The 20618-nt window shown below is 44.8% G+C and overlaps 1 protein-coding gene across 2 annotated transcripts in view; it reads left to right on the top strand.

The window, feature by feature from the left end:
- LOC128941990 (collagen alpha-1(XXVII) chain-like) overlaps positions 1-20618 on the top strand; it is a 145257-nt gene that overhangs the window by 29247 nt on the left and 95392 nt on the right. For both annotated transcript variants that reach the window (XM_054284130.1, XM_054284131.1), the window contains exons 5-10: positions 3155-3208; positions 8743-8796; positions 10742-10795; positions 16116-16160; positions 17027-17080; positions 19473-19517. In XM_054284130.1, the coding sequence (XP_054140105.1) occupies positions 3155-3208; positions 8743-8796; positions 10742-10795; positions 16116-16160; positions 17027-17080; positions 19473-19517 (306 nt within the window). The remainder of the gene's footprint in view (positions 1-3154; positions 3209-8742; positions 8797-10741; positions 10796-16115; positions 16161-17026; positions 17081-19472; positions 19518-20618) is intronic.

The following is a 20618-nucleotide window of genomic DNA, read 5'->3' as shown; positions in this document are numbered from 1 at the left end:
CCAGGTGGGCGTGGTAAATTGAGTTAATTAATGCAATAGAGCAATTAAGTGTTGCTGACAGCTCCTGAGGCAGCTGCTCTCCTGCACCTTTTGTTACTCAGCCCATCTAACTGTGCCACACAGCATCTTCCTCCTCTGCCAAGAATGTGGGTGGAATCCCAAATTCAGGACTCACCATGTTGGAACACATCACAATCAATTATTTTTTACAATTTTTAGGACTGCTGGCAGACTACACCCTTCTCTCTCCACAGCTGCCAGAGCAGTTTCAGATGTCTAACACAAGCCCCAGGACTGGTCACAGCAGTTTCCCTTCATGCCAGACTGGATTTCCCAGTATCATCTCATCACCAGGATGTGGCCAATTCCACTAGGAAAAAACCACATCAGTCTTTAGGGACAGGATGAGTCTCCGACCTTCCTTTGCCTGGATTACACTGGATGCACTCTGTCAGACTCATTGAACTCAGTGCTGAAGGCTCTGTTTTATCTCAAGAGTCTCTGTTTTCATAATCACACTTTTAATCACTAGAAACTGTGACTGGATTCTTCTTCCCCTCTCCCCTCCTTCTGCTTGAGGCTTTTTAGGATTTTGTGTTTGCAGGGTTCCCAGATGAAGGCAGGAATGATGAATCTGACTCCATGTTCTTAGAAGGATAATTTATTATTTTATGATACTATATTATATTAAAGAAATATATAGTATATATGTATTTTTATATATATATATATACACACTATATATATACACTAATATATACTATACTAATATATACTAAAGAATACAGAAAGGATACTTACAGAGGGCTAAAAAGATAATAATGAAAACTTGTGACTCTTTCTAGAGCCTTGACACAGCTTGGCCCTGATTGGCCAAAGAGTGAAAATAATTCACATGAAACCAATGGAACAATCACCTGTGGGTAAACAACCTCCAAATACATTCTAATGCAGCAAAACACAGGAGAAGCAAATAATTGTTTTCCTTTTTCTCTGAGGCTTCTCAGCTTCCCTGGAGAAGAATCCTGGGCAAAGGGATTTTTCCAGAAAATATGATGGTGACATTAGGATTTTGTTGCTGTGCTTTGTTTGCTCTGAAAGAACCTGCCCCAGATTTTGCTGGGGGTGTGATGAGTCTCTTATCCAGCAGCTCTGGATTGGCAGCTGAGCTTCCCCCAATCCAGGTTTCCCTCTGGAATCCATCACTTTCACCTGGGGGTCACAGCACACGGAGCTGCTCCCTGACACTGCTCTGAGCCTGCCCTGGGCTGTGCTGGAGCACAAACTCCAAATGATTGCTCTGCTGTGGGCTCTGGGCCAAGCTGCTCACTCCAAAGCTGAATTACAGCTGAATTCCCTCCTCAAATCCAGCAGCAGGCTGGATTTATGGACCCTATTCAGAGCTACCTCGATTATTGCTTGTGTGTAAAAGCTTTTTAGGAACTCATCTTTTATAGAGACTTTGCTGGCCTTATTTCTGTCACTTATTATTCATTATCCTACATATTTGAGACTGGAAAGACTTGAGCTGAGGCATTTTTGCCACCACAGACTTGTTGAATTACCTTAAGCAGCACATTCAGTCTCTGTTTCAGTGTTCCACCCGCTAACGTGGGCAGGTGATTCCACAGTTTGCTGGGAAGATGAATTTATTTAAGACTCCTCAGTGTCCAGGTACTCTGGCTCCAGCAGCTGTATAGGTTTTCAAATGAGAAGGTGATACTCAAACACTTTAATTTTAATTAAAGCTCTTTCAGTTTCACTGGAAATTCACAGATGTGCTAAACAAGAATTTCAGGTGAAAATTTAGAAGGAAATTAAGAATGGGGCAATAAATGTGTTTGGGTTCAGGCTGAAAATTTGGAAGGAATTTAAGAATGGGATGTTAATTTGGGTAAAAACTGCCATTTGAAAAGTTCCGTCTCAATCTTTTAATTAAACAGCCCCTTGCAGCAGAGCAGCATGTTGTGAAATAGCATTGAGCATTCAGAAACTGCCTGTTCCACAAGATGCAGTTTTAAAAGGCATTACTTTCTATTAAAATGCAGTAAAAATAAAACTGAATAGAGAATCAGTGCACTGATGTGCTCTCAGAGGACAGCAAGGGCACTGAACTTGGCTGCCAGTGAAATGTTTAGCTGCAGTGATTTTCCTTAGAAATCAGACCCTCAAGATTTTGGCCCCAAAATGCTCATTGAAAATCCTACAGCTTGCTGAGAAAGTGCCCGAGTGGTTTTTTATCCCCTTCCTGTGCTGCCCTAACTGGAGGGTACATAAAGACCTCCTCATGGCAGGGCAGAGCTCTCACACGTTCTTGGCAGAATTCTTGGAGCTGAATTTTCAGGTTGTTTCATCTCCCAGGAACGTGTTCAAGAGGACTTAGAATTGTTATTACCCTGCCTGAAAGGTTAGCAGATCTTCTGTGCTGTGTATAACCCAGGCATAAACTATTCTTAGCTGCTTATTCCAGATAACTCCTTAAATAGGCCTTGGAAAATATGCAGGGTGCTTTTAAAATATGATGTAAAAGGAGATACTGGTGTCTGTGATTTGAGGTAGATACTCTGGCAGTGTCACTGCCTTGTGAGAACTAAGGAAAAATATAGATTTAACTGTGTGAAATATGGATTTTAAAGAGTTTACATGAATGTACTGTTATTCCTACTGGTTTTCTGTCTGGTTATCCATTTTCTTTCCAATCTCCAAAGGCAAAAATCTGGTTGGCTTGTAGGGAAAATGAGTTCACCCCAGAGAGCTGAACAATTTTCCTGTAGTAATTACTTCTGTTCTCTTCAATCCTGAGCAAAACCCAAGCTGTTAACACCCCCACACACTTCCTCTCCCCTCTGCCTGCCTCCATCCCCTTCTGCTGGGCTCCTCCCAGAGCCTGGACTCCCCTGACCCGTGGAATGTTTGGTTTACCCAAATTATCTCAGTGTCATGACCTGTCCTGTGGTGACAGACACACATCCACAGAGCCTGCTGGGAGCCCACAGCTGAGTTTCCCTCTGTGTGTGCCAGGGAGGGTCCCAGTGCCACCATCCCCTGCCAGGGCACCCCAGGGCTCTGTAAGCCTGGCACAGCACTGCTCCAGCATCCATGCAGATCCCACCATCTCCTTTTGACTCTGTTTTGTGTTTGTTGTGTGTTTCAGGGTCCCCCAGGCCCCCATGGAAACCCTGGCTCACCTGGACCCCCAGGACTGAAAGTAAGTATGAACTGGTGTGAGGAGCTTTCACCTTCCCATCCTACAGGACATCCTGGGGAAGGACAGCTTTCTTTTACCCTGCTCTGGACAAACAGCAGCTGAAGCCTGAATTCCTCCCTCCCTGCTGCTGTCCCAGGGCTCTCCAGCAGCATAGCTGAGCCTTTTCCTGTGTCCAGAAAGACCCTGCTCTGTGCCTCCATCCTTGCTTCTCCTCCATTTCCAAACTGCCAAATTAGGATCCTGCTTAAGCTATGCCTGTGCCAGGCACAAACTGCTGTGTCAGACAAGGGCAGTGGAATCCTTGCTCCAGAGCTGCAGCAGCTCTGAATTCCTTTGCTCCCTCATTTCTCTCCCCTGGATTTTGCAGTTCCTCTGAGTCTGGGCAGGGGCAGGAGTGAGTGGCAGCACCCAGCATCTTCCTCTGCCTTCCTCCTCCTGAAACTCCTCCCTCTGTCCTTCCCTCTCCAGAGTTTCTGGGAACTCTGAACTCCCCCAGTCTGATCTCATGGCTTCCCTCTGGACACCCTCACCTCTCCCAGAGCCTCCTGCAGTGCCAGGGCCCCTGTGCTTTGTGCTTTCCTCCTGCACACACAAATTCCCCCCAAGTGGGAGTCCCCCCCTGCAGCTGGACCCTCTCCCTTTGCCTGGGATTGAGCCCAGATGTGGCTCTGGAGGGGTCCTAACCCAGTGTGCAGCAAAACCCTTCCAAAAGGTGTTTTAAATCCCAGCTCATTCTGTGTTCAAGGGTTTGTGTTACCTAAAGACTGAAGTTCCTGGAAAACGGGTTTGGATTGCTTTGGTGTGATTGTTTACAAAGGAATAGGTTTATGTTTTATAACATCTGTGTTGGACTAAAGAACAATGGAGCTTGGAGAGGCAATATTTAACAGAGATTTTCAGTACCAGGGAGCTGAAGGACATCTCAGCCAAACAGAGAAAGGTGTGAGCAATAGTTCTGTCTTTTCATGATCTCATCAGTAGGCAGAGATGTTATGAGCACCATTGATACTCTGGGAAAAAGATTCTGGAAACTTGGCATGCTGCCTCTATGTGATTAAAAATGAGGCACTGGAGACATGCTGGTGAACAGCAGCTGGTTTAAATTCCACATACAGCCTGAAAAGTGAGCCTGTAAAAGTTCTACATCTTAGTGTTCTGCATTTATTCTCCATCAATGACTTCCAGATCACACTTGTTGAGTTTTATAAGTCAAATCAAACTTCTTTTATCTAACTTCCAGCCCTGCAAATCCAGCCTGGTCCAAGCTGTGGAGTCAAGCTATGTTTCTATTCCACAGGATTTTTTTTAAACACTTTTAGCCTAATGATTTGTCAGAAATCATCATTTGGCTGTAAAGCTCTCTTCAGTGGGTCACCTAATAGAAATTAAGTCTTTCTGTGAGCATTTTTCCTCCATCTCAATGCAAAGTCTGGCAGCAGGAAATCTCAGTGGATGGAGAGCTTTGAGTCTGCAGCAGAGATCTGGTCTCCTCAGGCTCTGTGATGTATTTTATTTTTGTCCAGCCACCATTTGCAGGATTGTTCTGCTCATGGTACTTTGTCGAAAGAAGTATTAGGTTTGCCATGGGATGTCAGAGCTGGAGCTCAGCCCAGGTGAAGGTTCACCTCTAGCAGGGAGAGCCTGGTGAGCCGTGGTTACATCATCTCTGCCTCAGAAATGCTCTTTGGAAGGTGTGGATCAGATGCCAGAGTTTTGACTCCCCTCCTCCCCTTCAATTCTCTGGTGTTACAGCAGTCCCAGAAAATGGTCTTTGCCCCAAAAAGTGAGTTTTCACCTTATGTTTTAATTTCCTGCACCTTGGACCTGATTCCTTCATCATCAAAGAATGGTTTGGGTTGGAACCCGAGAGTTTATCTCATTATGGGCAGGGACATCCTCCCCTAAACCAGGTCACAGAGCTCTATCCAACCCGGCCTTGGACACTTTCAGAGATGAGAACCTTCTTGACAGACCCAGCACATGGCAGAAATTCTGGGTTTGTGAAAGCTCAGACTGCACAGCAGGGCAAAGCAGCTCCAAGTGGAACTTCTCTTGCTGAGAGGCTGCTGGGCTTGGTCTGGCTTAGATAGCAGCTAAACCCACAGAAAAAAAAAAAAAAAAGCCAACAAACAAAAACAAAAAAAAAAAACCACCAAGCAATCTAAGAAAGGAAATTGAAGTTTCCCAAATAGATACAGCTTGGAAACCATGACTAACACCAAGTCATTGTCACTTAAGAAGGGACCCAGCAGCATAATATTTATCAGTGAATGAGCAGGCCCCTTGTGAGGTCAGGCAGCTCTGTGCAAGGGCTGTGGAGTGGCACTGCAGCCTCTGGGTGTTTTTCTGTCTCTCCTGCCTGGCTGCAGGGCTCTGGTTGTGTTTCTGCATTTCACAGTCTGCCCTGTGCAGAGCCCAGTTTATCCTCACCCCTGGAGCTCAGCACTTGTAATTCCCTGGGCTTAGGGAGCTGATCTTGTGCACAGAGCTGTTTGTAGCTGTTGAGCCAAAATCCTGCTGATCTGCTTGGGCATGGTCCCACTGACTCCATGGCATTACACCTGCTTGTGCCACCTGGGAGCTCAGCCTGTGGTGCCCAGCTCAGCAATTCATGGTGTGAAACTGCCTAAAGGGGGATTCTGACCACTTCCTGCATTCTGCTTGTTGTTCTTGACAGTTGTAAAATTGCTGTTGCATCTTTTTGGCAGAGACTGATTATTGCAGATAACATCTGCAACAGCTGCAGCCACAAGCTGTCACCTGAAAGCTGCTGGGGGACAGGAGGGGTGGTTTTGCTTTGTTTTGCAGCTCTCAGGATGCCCTAAAAGTATTTGGGATTGGGCAGATGGTCAGACAACGTGTGTTTTCAAAAGCCATTGGAAGAGTTGGGTTTGCATCTCCCACCTGGAGGCTTTTGGCATCAGGTATTAGGATGGTTTGCTGCCCTGCATAAATCTCTTCTTAAAGCACTTGAAAAATATTGTATTTTCAGTTTAGTGAGTGCTTTTTCCTCTCCGAGGTAGCTCATCAGTTTGGCTCACTGATAATTAAAATAGTATTAGTGGGATTGCAAAACTGAGATGTTTAAGTTGCACAGCTCTAGACTATGCAATTCCCAGAAGAAAACAATTTTTTCCTTTACAAGAGGAATATGTGTTCTCAGTAAGTTAGGATGGGAAAGAGAAACTTGTGGGAAAGGTGTTGTGGCTTGGCTTGGACGAGATTTAGGTTAATTCCCCCGTTGTCATTGCTGTGTAAGAAGACTCAAGCAATTAATCCACAATTTCAGCCCTCACATCCAGCTGGTGCCATTGCTGATTGATCTTGGGGACATGAGATCCTGCTGGTGGCTGAGCTCTGCACCTGTGTGATGGGCTCAGCAGGGCTGAACACAGAGCCAGCAAAGCAGAGACCTGGCTAATGTGATCTGCAGCTTCCCAGGGGAAAACAAAAGTTCTTTTCCACGTCTCAAAGTCATTGCATGGAGCATATGGGAAGATTTAGGGAAAGTGGTGGGTGTCTACCTGCTGCAGTAAATGAATTTTTCAGAGTAGAAATGAGCATCCAGGGATCCCAAGGGCTGCTCTAATCTGTTCCCAGCAGTGGCAGCACCCACTGACTGTTCTGAAGCTCAGGGAGTGGGAGAATTGCCCTGATAACAGCTGCATGCAAAGCAAGATTATCTGCATGACTTCATTTACTGTTTAGAAAGCTGGAGCCTTCATTGAGAATTTGTGCAGATGCATCTGCCTTGAATCAGCAGTGCTCCCTACAGTCCAGAGCCAAGCAGTCTCACTCCTGAGTCTCACAGCCTGTGGTGGATGCTGGAGGAGGAGCAGAATGGGAGGGTTATACTCAATAAAGGTGAGAAGTACACGTGGAATGTACTCCCAGTGAGGCTGTGAGCAGAGCTCTGTGCTGCTCATGAGAAATGCCAATTAATAACACTATTTCTTGGGACTTTAGCTGCTCAGAGTGACCCCAAGATGTGTTAGAAAGCCTCTTTTCCCAGCCCAGCAGTTGAAGAAGGAGTCAGAACTCTTCAGGTCTTGTTCTCAAGGTTGTTTATTTTATCTTATCTATAAAGTTCTTTCTTTGGCCTGCTGAGGTCTGTTCAGCAAGTGCCTCAGTCAGAGGCACTCTGCCTGCCCCCAGGGTGGTGTTATCTTTTTATACTAAAAACTACGTGTACAATATTTACAATAACTTCCCAATACCTATCACCCATGTTAGACAGTGAGCTTCTACTCTAAACCAATCTAAAAGTGCCAACATCGCAGCAGAAGATGGAGGCAAGAAGAAGAAGGAGAAAGGCTGGACACACCCAGATTCCTCCATCTTGCCCCCTGAACCCCCATTCTAAAAACCCCAAAAAATCTATTTTTCACCCTGTGATAAATTCACTATCATTCTACGTAAACTTTTGTGGCTTGTAATCTTTCATATAAGGTTGGTAATTTTTTTTTCCATGGGTCATAATCAAAATCACAGGGGTCTTGGGCTCTGTGCCAGGGTCTCTGAGCCCCCTGGCAGGGGTCCTGGCAATCCAGGACAGCCAGAGGGATGTCCTGAATTCTGACAATTATTGCTTCTTCTGGGCCTCCCCTCCAAGCCTTCACTTGACAGCCATTAGTTCACCCTCCCAGCTGTCCTGTGCTGATGGGCACACAGGGGTTGTGGCTTGTTTATGATTCATGGGTGTTAAATAGTGACTGATCCTGGGATACCCATCCTGGCTGTGCCAGAAGAGATGTTCTGTGTGCTGAGCTTCACCTCTCCCCTACCCAAAGAACCTGGCACACTTTGATCTCTTCTAGATTTTCCTACTTGCATCTCTCCCTGTTAGGTGTTCACATTGCCTTTCCACCTCTTGAAAAGTTGGATTTCCAAAGGAATGTGCTGGATTTAGATGATCAAATGCTGCTGAGATTCCAGCCTGTATTTGTCAGAAGATCACAGCCTCCAACTGTAATTTCCCTCGTCACGGTTGTTAAGGAGGAAAATAAGGAATACTGCCACTTAAGGTCAAGTGCTGCTTTCTGCCAGCCTGGGAGCCTCACAATTGCTCTGCCTGTTGGGGGTGTCTAATTAGTACAACTTTCTCTGCAGTCTCATCTGTTCCTCACAGTTAAAAAAGCAACAGCATCTATGAGTTGTTGAGAAGGATGGTTCAGCCACAGTAATAGGCTTGGTAATTATTTTTGTGATGGTAGTTGTAGACAAGGAAGGAATTGCAGCTGTCTGGTCTAATAAGTATCAAAAGTCCTGACATTGCTTTCTTCCAGTTATCCTTTCTTTAGCCAATTGAATACTGTCAACTACTATTTAAAACTCAACTCTTTAGCAGAAGCAATCACTCACCAAATCCACCCCCAGCACAACAGCTATTCCAGGCCACTTTAATACATTTGGGATGTCAGGGAAGACTGGGATAAAACAAAATGTTTTTTTAATTTGGAGGCTTGGTGGAAGCAGAACCACATCTGTGGGCTGGGTCCTTGGGTTATGTCACTAATGTAAGTTTTTCATTTCAGGGTCAGAAAGGTGATCCTGGGCTGTCACCTGGAAAAGCTCGCAATGGGCAGAAGGTGAGATGTCACCCCGAGGTCATGGTGGGCTTCCAGAACTGTGCACAGAGATGTCCCCCCAAGGCCGTGGTGGGCTTCCTGAACTGTGCACACACATACAGGGGGTCTGTACTGCAGCCACCAGCAGCCCAGCTGCTGAGGACTGGGAAATAAGGCTTAGATCTCGGATTCAGGACTGAAGAGAGGTGGCTCTCAATGATCACAGTGCACTGAGGTGCCACCTGGCCACCAGTTTATCCAGTTTATCCACAATCTGCAGCCCAGCTGAAGTCCCACAGGCACGTGGCTGCTCCAGTCAAGTGTTTCAAGTAGCACATCTGAGGTACAGCCACGCTCTGGGCATGTAGCTGCAGCAAGAGGCAATCCCAGGGTAGGTAATAAAAACCTTGGAGGCCAAGGAAAGGCTGTTCTTGCCCAGGAGCTGAGGAACAGGGTTTGCCTCATGCTGCAGCCCCATCAGGGTAGAGGTTTCTTGGTGGAGGCTTCTAAGGGATGGACCTCACTGAGGGGCTTCCACCAAGGGCTGCTCAAACCAGCACAAAGCTCCCAGCTGGGAAGGAAAGCTGCTTTCTGGGCTTAGCAGTTTTTGAGGATCAGAGTTCTGCTAATTCCTTTCAATAAGTTAGAACTCCCATTTTTGCTGTTTCACAGCTGGGTGATTTCTACTGAGGCAACAAGCCCTCATAGAATTCTAGAAATGAACAGTGGGGCAATCAGGGCTCCTCATCACCTACCTCAATTACCTCTTCCAGTGATGCCTGCACACCTTGGTAACTCATGTCCAGGGCAGAAGCCTGTTCTCTTCCTCTCATCATAAGTCTTGCTATAAATGCACAGCTCAGAGAAAGCACCAGCAATGAGGAGCTTGGGCTCTTCATTTGACACCAGATACCCCCATAAAGCACAGTGAGGCCACACAACTGCAAGATGGAAGGCAATGCTAGAAAACATTCAGAAGGCTAAGACTGAAATGTTGCTTTTAACTTGACACCATGAGATGTCTTCTGAAATTTCTGGTACACTATATTGGAGTGGCATCACATGGAAATCATCCACCTGCAGGGTCTGGAACTGTTTTCTTGAAGATAATGCTTGGTGTAAAAAAGGGAGACATCCAGATGACCTTTAGCTTGTGTTAACAGGGCTTTATCCCTGATAGCAGCAATAGGAATAAGGAGTTTCCAGCAGGAGTTTGGAGTGATGCCTAATTTTCTATCTAGATACTGGAAATCTGTTGAATTTCAGTAAGAAGGCACTCCAGGGTTTGTTGATCCTGGTCAGAGGAGGCCAAGTGGGCTTACACAGCCAGGCTGGGTGTTGGAGAGGTCTCACAGCGACGACGCGCTCACCCGTTCTGTGATGCTTTGGGTTTGCCAGCTGGGATGTGATGCAATCCCCTTTCAGAAGCACAGGCCACTGAGCAAACCCTCCCACCAGCAGCCTGCAAAGGTTCAGTCCATGTCAGACAGACAGGTTAAATAATTACACCACCAGCACCATCCCAACAGGAGCCATGGGCTGAGCCAGTGCAGTAGCAGAGTGTGAGAGCAGATCACAGGATTTGGCAGCAGGTACCTGTTGTTCTTATTGCATTTAAAATCTAAAATTTCCTTGCCTTGGCGATTTCAATGCCTATTGAAAGGCGAATGAAGCATGTGACTGAATGAGATCATTGAGGGGAAAAAAAGCACATTCATTCTGCTTGCAAAGAGCTGGACTCCAGCAGCAGCTGCCATTAATTAACTGGGGTTATTATTTATATGAGCCAGTTAATAGAGATGTTGTTTAAATCTACTCTTCTTATCCACTCAGGTTTTGAAGAGTTGTGATTAGAACCAGAAATATCAATAGCTGGGGGCTGGTGTCAGCAAAATAATTGTGGTAACTGCAGTAGGCATAGGGGAAATGTTGCTGCAAACTGATTGAACTTTTTTGCTTCCTACAGGGAGATGTGGGCTTACCTGGTTTAACTGGGTTCCCTGGACCACCTGGTAGAAAGGTAAGAGTGTTCTTTTCTAAAGAATCAGATCAGTAATTTTATTTTAAAATTTTCTTCTATAACTCTGCCTGAAAGATTTAATTCAAAGTCCCAGTATCCACCCAAAGAGCCTTATGCCTTTTCAGCAGGTGTATAACCTGGGGAGATAGGCTGAAGCAGCTGCCTGAAGACTATGTTAGAGTATGAAATGAAATTCTGGGCGCAGAACTCTGTTCCTTCTTTGTATTCCTCATCCCTCTGCACCCTGACACTGGGTGTCCCTCAGCAAGCTCAGTTTAGGCCTGGTGCAGCCAGTGCATCATTTAAAGGGATCTCCAACCAACAGCAATACTCAGAGCATGGATTCAGAACAGTGCTGGCATCCCAAGGAAACCACAGCTGTCTGTCCTGGTAAAGCACATTTCAAAAACATATCTGTGTGCCTTCCCTCTTTATTTTGCTTGGAGACTGTCAGCACTGGTCAGGTTTTGCTTTATTTCCTTCCATATTGATGCTTCAACACCATTAACATCACAAACAACACATTCATGCCTAGAAAAGGGTCTATAGAGATAAAACACAAGATCCATCCCTGTTTTCCTGAGGCAGCAGGATGTGTTTCTATCCATGTATTCAAGCCTGCATGGCAATACCTCAGCCATCCATACCTGGAACTCAGATCTTTCATATACCAAGGACATTTCAGCTGAGTTTCCAGTTCCAGGCTGTGTTGGTAGGTTGGTTTCTTTTTTTGGAAGCTGGGCCTGTTGCAGGGAGCTGTTTGAGTGGGGCTCAGTGGCCATGACTCCCCCTCCCAGCAAGCCAATATTGCCACAGCTAACCTGAACAGTTAAAATTAGCATCTTATTTCCATCACTTCATCAGTGAATGGGCCATTGACCATACAGTGTTGCTCAGGTCAATTAGCTGCACACAAACACCTCCTCTGGTATTTTTTAAGACTCCAAGGAGAGAGAGAAGGTGTGGAGGAGGCTGAAAGGAGCCCTCCCTCTCCACCATTATTTGTTGTATGCTTTATACCAGAACCAAATTGCCAAGAGGAGGGGCCGAGTTTATTTTTCTACTCCAAGGCTGGTCATGCTTGGGGTGCTGTGTGGAGTAGGAGCAATTGAGTGATTAATTACAGATCTTTTGCTGTCACAAACAAGTTCTAACTAATAGGGTGCAAAGAATACCATTTTCCTGGTATAACAGCTCATAAAACAAAACCTTGTGGTTACGATCAGCAAAATGCAATGTCAGGAGTGCAAGAACTCATAGTGGAAAAAGCAGAGAAGGAATAGGAGATTGAACAAACATTCCCAAGTCCAGCACATGGCCATCACATCTGATCTGAACTCCCACAGGACAGGGTAAAGGCAGGGATATGCTTCTGTTTCTTCAAGTAATGAGCAAGTTGGATGTTGAAATTTTTCCTTTGGTGCAGCTTAAAAACACCTCCCAGTAGCACTAGTCTGGCAGTGGGTTTGGTGTAACCTGGCTTTTATTAGCATCTTGCATTAAGAAAAAATTTACAGCTGTTGGAGAAATGTTTGGAAAAATTCTTTTTTTTTTTTTTTTTTAATCTGGGTTGCCTGCTGGCATTCTCCCAGTGAAAATACACTGCTGCTTGGCTGAGGGTGGGCAACACATCTTGGCTACTGGAAAACAGCAATGCCTTGGAAATGGACATCCCTCCTCTCACTCAATGGAGGTGCTGCAAAAACGGCTCTGAGGGCTTTGATCAGAGAACACCATGTAGAAACCTTCAAATAGGTAAAATATTTCACCAGGAGAAATAAAATGCATTTCCCACTAAATGAAACCACTGTCTCAGCAGCGTGGGCTGGAGCCACAACCAGCAGCGTGTGGTTTTGGACAGTGTGGCTCAATCCTCAGTGCCTGCCTTGGGAATGCTGACAGACTTGGATTGGGCTTGTGGGATTGGACAGGGTGATCTCAGAGCACCCCTGAAGTGGTTTTAGCTCCACACATCTATGAGTACATGAAACTGCCTTAGGAGCAGCAGGTGTGTGTGACAGTGTTCACAGGGGTTCTTGGATGAGGGAAGAGATGAGGATCTGACTCCATTTTTCAGAAGGCTTGATTTATTATTTTATGATATATATTACATTAAAACTATACTAAAAGAATAGAAGAAAGTATTTTATCAGAAGGCTGGCTAAGAATAGAATAGGAAAGAATGATAACAAAGGTTTGTGGCTCAGACTCTCTGTCCAAGCCAGCTGACTGTGATTGGCCATTAATTACAAACATCCAAGATGGGCCAATCACAGATGCACCTGTTGCATTCCACAGCAGCAGATAACCATTGTTTACATTTTACATTCCTGAGGCCTCCCAGCTTCTCAGGAGGAAAAATCCTAAAGAAAGGATTTTTCATAAAAGATGTCTGCGACAGATGTATTTCTCATCCTCTCCACACAGAGCAAACGGTGATTTTGCAGATCAGGAAGGGTGGCAGGACTTGGATGTTCCCTCTGGGGCCTGTGAGGTATCTGTGGGCTTTGCGTTTTGTTTTGGGGCTGCAGACCACAGCTGCCTTGGAGGTGGATCTCAGCAGAGCAGCATCATTGCTCCAGAGGAGAAAACAGCAGCAGTGAGAAAGGCAAAGCTTCACTGGGGTCAGGGAGCAAAGACAGAGCTGGGAAGTGGTCAGAGCTTCAAAACATCCTGCATGCAGGTCTCATCCCCTGGCCCCTTAATTCTTCACATTTCCTACCAAAGTGCAGGATGATCCCTTTAGCTAGGAGAGAGTGGATTATAAATATCATCACAGATGAGTAAATCCTTCACTGGAGTGCAATTTCCTTTCCAAATCACAGCCCTTTGTGTGGAGTGCCCTGTAATCATCACAAAGTGTTTGGATAAAAGAGCAAATGCAGTTGTTTTCATACCCTCTGCCCTGTCATTTTAGTGCTATTTGAAGAGGGTTTTAGCAGGTAAATACTTTCACACAAAGCTGTAACATACACAAGCTTTCCTGCTTTTCCTTCATTGTAATTCACCTGAGGCAGAAATAACTGGGGTATATTGTGAGGAAATACATCTTTGAAACTCTCCAGAGCCCAGAATATGTAGTGAGGAGGATATTTAATAACAGTAGCACATAACAGTGCCTACATATTTAGGAGCATAATATATTTAACCTAATTGCCATTCACTTACTACTACGGAATTGGTGCAGAATTTAGGAATTTCTTTATTTAACCTAATTGCCATGCACTTACCACTACAGAACTGGTACAAAATTTCAGGAAGTTCTTTGAGCATCCCAAGGGACCATCATGCAACCACCTGCTTTGGGTGGGCATTGCAGGCTCAAAATCTCCATCCTGCACAAATCCAGCCTAGGCCAGAATGGCTCAGAGCAGCCAAGCCAGGCACATATTTCTTATCAGTGGAAAATAAGATATTGTTAAGCTTGGTGCTCCAGTTGTCTACAGACAAGGCAGCTCCTGCTCCAGACTGGAAGAACTGGGCAGAGGTCCCAGGAGAAAACCCCATGGAAATCTAAATTTCAGGGAATGGCTGGGGATGCTGAACTCAGGGATGTTTCTGTTGAAAGCTCTCACCTTCAGGCCAGACACCCAAGCAGGGTGGAGCATCCTCCCTCCTCTCTGTGAGCCTCTGTCAGGGAGCCAGGGCGAGGATGAGCAGGAGAGGATTTCATGGGGCAGACTCCTGGAGAGGGGCAGAGAATCCTGTGTGCTGGTCCTGCTCCAAGAACTTCCAGTGAGGAATCTCTGACTGAAATTGGAGAAAGGACCCTCAAGGTGGTTCCACCAAGGGTTTTTCAGGGCAGCCTTGTCAGAAGGTGCAGCTCTGTCCAGAGCCATGGCATTTCAGCAAAGCCAAGCAGGAGAGACCTGGTGAGAAGGGGATCAGCATCACTGCAGGCCAGACTGTCTGGAATAACAAAGCAGGAGGAATGCAGAGGGGAGAGGGCAGTGGCCAGCATGGCTGGGAGCATTGCACACCCTGCCAGCAAAGGCTCAGGCTGCAGGTCTGGAATGGCCCGTGGGAAGAATAAAAAAGCTGTTAAACAGAGGTGTGGACCTGGGAGCAGAAACAGCGCTGGGTTTGCGTGGAGAGTGGAGCCAAAGGCCAAGTGCTTGGTCACCCCTGTGATTGGTGATGGCTTCCAGAGCAGGGACACTCCCCGTGGGCTCCACAGACAGATGAGGTGTGATGGAGCCCTGGCAGGACAGGGTGAGTGGCAGGGACTGAGGGACAAGTAGTTGTAACCCACCCTTGAAGCAATTTGTTATTTCTTTAGTATTTGTTCAAGGATTGTTCCATGTTTATTTTTTTTCTCTCCCATTTGTTTCAAGTTAAATTTTCTGTTCTTTTTTTAATCTTGCTGCTAGCCCAGCTAAACAGTCATCTCTGTAACTGAGTTCAATCTCCTGATCTGCTTCTCTTGATGGAAGCTTGTTTTAAACAGCTGAAGAGGGAAAAAATCTGAACTGTCCATCACATAAAAAATTCACTCTGTTTGAAGGGAGCTCTAGGTAAATCTAGGAGAAAGCAAACTCCCTTAAAGACACACAGTGCTCAGTCTGTAGTCAAACAGGCTGCCCTTGTCCTGCTCCAGTGTCTGCATCCCCCCAAAAATGAAATATTGACAAACTGCAGCAGGATTATGAAAGACCTGTGAGAATGATTTGAAGCCTGAAACACTTGCCAGTAAGCAAGGTGGATTAAGAAACTCATTCTAATTAATTCAGCAGAAAGAGCAGGTTGAGAGGCAGCTTGCTCACCAATTTTAGTAGCTTCATAATGGAGCACTTTGGATCTTGTAATAATTAGATTAGAAAAGCTGGAACCTGGACAGGTTCAAGGTAGAAAAATTGAAGTTTCCTCTGACAGTAAATGGTTGTTTTGGTGTTTCCTGTGGCATTTCAAACTCCAAAGCAAAAGTAAGAGCTCTGAAACACAAGTGGCTCACATTGCTGTAGTCCCCAACGTGCCCAAAGCCAAAATTTCATTCTGTGGTTTCCTGAGGATTAAGGGCAGCCTTGCTCAAGGTGTAGATTACAAATAGATCTGAGCATGGAGACCACTCCAAATGCATTCATGGAGCAATTCCTTCTGGAGTATTTACCACCCCAGACCACAGCAGGGCACATCAGCAGGTTTGGGTGGTGCAGGCACTAAGCAGCCTGATAAAAGTTTTCAGGATTGTGTAATGCTCTCTAAAATCCTGCTTCTCCTCAGAACTTTAGTCCCACCTGCAAAGAGAAATAGAAACCAAACCCAGATTATTGTACTACATTTTTGTTTCTTAGTATTCATCTCTTCCATCCTCTTTTGACAGGGATATAAAGGCTACCCTGGACCACCAGGTCACCCTGGAGACCAGGTGAGTTTTCCCAGTTCCCAACAGGGGAGCTTTGAGGAGGGATGGATTTGCTGGCTGTGATGCTGGTTTGGCTCTGGTGCAGCCTGCTCAGTGTGGACAGGCAGCTGCTCCCAGGGCACACACCAGGATCTGGGCACACACGCAGACCCAGCACCCATGCCATGGTGGGAGGAGGTTGCCTTGGAGCTTCTAGATCTAATTTCTAATTTTTACTGCTCAGCCACACTAAGTTTACTTGGGGGAAGAAAAAACAGCTCACCAACCTACCCCTTTATTTGTCTTTTTACATTAATTTCACCTGGACTTTACTAACCACACTGTGCTGAGTATATGTGATTCCCTTCCCAAAGCCCATTCCCCTCCACCCCTTTTCTTCTCCCCCTCCCCTTTTCTCCCCCCTCTCTATTTGGTTAAGTTTGATGTTTGCAATGCAGTAAAAAAAAAAAAAAAAAAAAGGCAATGAATAGCAGGCCCTGTTAGCAATGATGTTAAAGGATATTATACATGAATCCATTTAGTTTTGAAGAATTTTGGCAGTGCTTTCCCACCAGCAAAACGGTTCCATATGCCAGATATAGATGCAGCCTTACACCTTCTCTTAGTGTCCTTGTTCCAGATTCTCTGCTGCTTTCCCCCAAATGGAGGAGAATGAGAAACAGCAGCCCTTGCTCAGTGCATGGATCCTGTTGATTTGGCTTCCCTGTGTTTTCCCCCTCATTAATTAACATCATTATCTATCCTTAATTTTGTTTTCCTCTCAATAAATGTGCATCAGATTAATCCACTCCTCAATGATTCAGCTAAAACCCCTTCCTAAGTGGAACATTCACCTGACTTTTTGTGCCTTTTCTTTTTTCTCTCCAAAGGGTGAACGAGGACCAGCTGGAAGTCCAGGTGCCAAAGGTTATCCTGGCAGGCAGGTGCAGTAAATCTCATCGTGCTGTGCACAGAGTAGGGATTTGGGTGTGCAGGTAGCTAAAATCATGCCCCACTAAGGACAGTGCAGTCCTCTAGGAAATGTTGGTATATTTGAATATTTGATCTCTGAATGTTTTCCTTCTTCCCTCCTCAAGGTGTTGTAGCAATAACAAAGTCTTTCAACTCTGAAATGTTGTTAGAAAGTATTTTGTGGCTGTGATAGATAAAAGCTGAATTTCTACAGCAAATTATGGCAGATTTTTCTTCAGTATAACAGCAGGGAAAAAACAGAACAGCAGAGAACAGAAAGACATGTGCAAGCTGCTAACCCTTCCTTTCTAGGAATATTTTGCATCTATTGTTGGACAAGTTAGAAATCTAAGATGGAAAAAGGTGTATTTAATTCAATGTAATTGGAGGAGGAGATTTAGATGAACTCTCTCTGGTAAAATGCACTGGCATAAACCTATGTATACACACACAATGTTATACATGAACTGTAAATATATATATAAAAATCATATTTGCATCTGCAAAAAAAAGATAATGAAAGACAATCAAGTCATTGTTCTCATGCTGAAAAAACTTACATAAAGACAACTTTAGGAATAGAGGAGTGTGCGTGGGGTAATGGATCAAGATTGGACATTTTGTTGTCCTACTGATGGAAGATGCTGAGTAGTCTAAAGGAAACAGGAGAATTTGCAAGATCCTAAAAAATGGAGCCTCTTGGAAGGCAGAACATCCAGCCCTATAACATTTTGTGGTGAAGTGAGATTGTTAGGATTTTCTAAAATGGACACAGTTAATGTTGGATTCAGCCACATTTATCTGTAAGCCAAGAGACCAGGCAGATGTCAAAGATCCCAAATGCTCTGTCCTGAGTCTTTCAGACTTGTCATGAGTTTGGATGTGATTTTTTTATGCAGATGTGTAGGTTATTGGATTAAATGTGAACTAGACCTGCCAAACAAGTCTGCATCTCTCTGCCTCAGCCTGTCAATAAAGCATGACCCATTTTAAATTGAAAATTAAACTGATACCTTGCTTAGCCCACTGGAGAGTGCAGATGGCAGAACTGGATGGGAGCTTTATGCACCTGACTAAAAGCTCCATTCATACTCTGAAAGGCTCTTAGAGCTGAGCATGCCAGAGAGTCTCCTAGGTGTGAATGTGTGTTAGATGGCTAATAAGAAGAGGTCCAAGAGATTTTGGACATACAAGGTTAATGAATGCTGTTCAGCAATTCAGCCCATCAGATAAGCAGGATGAAATCTGTGCCTTGACATTCAAAGAACAAATCTGCCTTCTTAAAAACGTGGTTTGGGTCAGGAAAGTGACTTTTTTTATTTTTTTAAGGCAGCTTTTTTCAGCCTATCTGAATGCTGTGTGTATCCTGCATCAGGGGTGTTTACTTTGCAGAGATTTTACTACTTGTTACTCCTGTCAGCTGTGCTGGCTCTGCAGCCATGGGAGAGAGTTCTTGGCTCAGGTTTGGTTTGTGCATCACAGGCAGGATTGTAACTTCACCCTGATGCCTGAAATCTTTGGCAATGATGCAGGAGCCAGGAAAGAGCACAACCCAACTTTCACATCCCAGGCTGAGCCTTGCACTGCTGCCAGCTGAAGAAAATATGGACTTAACTTTTTTTTTTTTAATTCCCCCAGAAAAATCCCATCAAAATTTGGAACTTGAAAAAAAATTTATTTGGAAACTTGCTAGAAGGCAATAAACATGAAAATTGATTTTGCATTTTTGCACTTTTCTCCTTTGCAGTATTTTGAGTGAGCAGCATTAAGCATAGAATTAGAATGGGGAATTAATTTTCAATTCTTTCCATAGCTGATGCTGCAAAGGGTTAGAGATATCACAGTACCTGCATTGCTAAGTGACTCTCTGAGCTGTAGGAATTTCTCATTGCACCAGCGTTCCCTAAGCAGGAATTGGAATACGTTTGTTATGCATGTGTTTGCTCAGGCAGGAAGATGAGTGCAGAGCTGTTGGGCACAGAGCATCACTGTGCCTGGCATCCCAAGTGTAACACAACCTCTGGGCACCCCACTGCATCAGCCCTTGTGGCCTTTATCCTCAGAAATCTCAAATTCAGCCCCAGGGAAGGCTCACTGTGTGCAGCAGTCTCAGGTTCTGCTCAATCCCAGCTCCCCAACAATGGCAGATCTGTTATTTGTATTATTTGGTCTCTTTTTCTCCTTTGTTGATACTCCTTGGATGCTTAAAGCAAAACTTTAAAGCAGAACCATGCAGCACATAAAGCTTTAAGAAGCACTTAAAGCAGAACCATGCAGGGATGGTGCTTGGGGGGTTGGCACTGCTTGTTATTGTAAGTTAAAGCTTGTCCACATTTGTCTCTGTTTTTTTCCCTTCTGTTCTAGGGTTTACCTGGCCCCATAGGGGAATCTGGCCCAAAAGGCACTCGGGTAAGCAACCTTTCACTTGCCTTTTCTCTGCTTGTTTTTATCAAAGACTTCTCAAGAAACTTTAGGCTTGATTTTGCAATTCTGAAGCTGGTTGCTTTAATTTGTTGGGTTTGGGGGATTTGAACCATGCACTGTTAAGTTTTTTTTTAATTAAACACGGAATGTACCTTGATCAAAGTCCCCCAATAGCGCTGATGATAAAGTCAGCCCCCTCAAAGCTCACATTGCAGGGGAGGAAAGAATGGTTTACAATTTCCTATCAAAGCCTGCAAGCCCCACATCCCAAAGGCCTCTTTAATTTCAATCAGTGTGGTTCAGCAGACTTTAACCACGCTGAGTATGGGCTCATTTGGGCACAGGCCTGGTTAGGGAGTGGTTTATATCATTATGAACAACAGCAAGGCAGCATCTTGAAGCCATGTGCAAATACAAACAATATCTCCGTCCTGTCTGGTTTTGCTCACCAGAAATAATTGCTGGGGTTTTATTCTCACTGCAAAGGATTCTTTTTTTATTACTACTTAAGGCTCTTGTTAATCACATTTTGTTCTTTTCCTGCAATTATAAATTCACAATGAGATCCTAAGCCAATAAATCCCCATTTCTCTAGCACGTGATACTTTCTCTATATGCAGTAAATTCAAGCAGCTGGCTTTCATCACTAGGAAAACTGCAAGGAATAAACAAATGCTGACCCTGTAGCTAGCAGTATTCCTGAGCTGGGAAGGGAGAGGGCACATTCAGTCCCTGCAGAAGAGGAAAATCTGAGAGTACAGCCTGCTCACCCCACTTCTGCAAGGGCTGAAGTTTTCCCTGGGGCATCTCTTCACTGCCCTAACCAGGACCTTGTGTAATTATCAGGTGGTAGATGTGCAGAATGTAAAATCTGAAAGTTATTCCCTATTTTGTACCCCTGAGTGGTGAGGACTGAAATATTTATTAATACCCAAGGAAGCCCTTTCTTAGTTCAACCAGAGTAAATCAGAATTGGGTGCTAAGGTAAGAAATGTGCATTTTGTGGTTTAAGGGAGCCAGCTCTGGACTCTTCTTCATCCTCCCCCTCTACTTTTTCCTTCTCCAGGAAAAGTTCTGAAGTTATGT

The sequence above is a fragment of the Melozone crissalis genome, unplaced genomic scaffold (genome assembly GCF_028551555.1).
Source record: "Melozone crissalis strain CALT ecotype California unplaced genomic scaffold, PUWL_Pcris_2 ptg000041l_1, whole genome shotgun sequence".
NCBI lineage: Eukaryota > Metazoa > Chordata > Aves > Passeriformes > Passerellidae > Melozone > Melozone crissalis.
The sequence above is the reverse complement of the archived record's forward strand: the minus strand, read 5'-3'. Positions and strand labels throughout refer to the sequence as shown.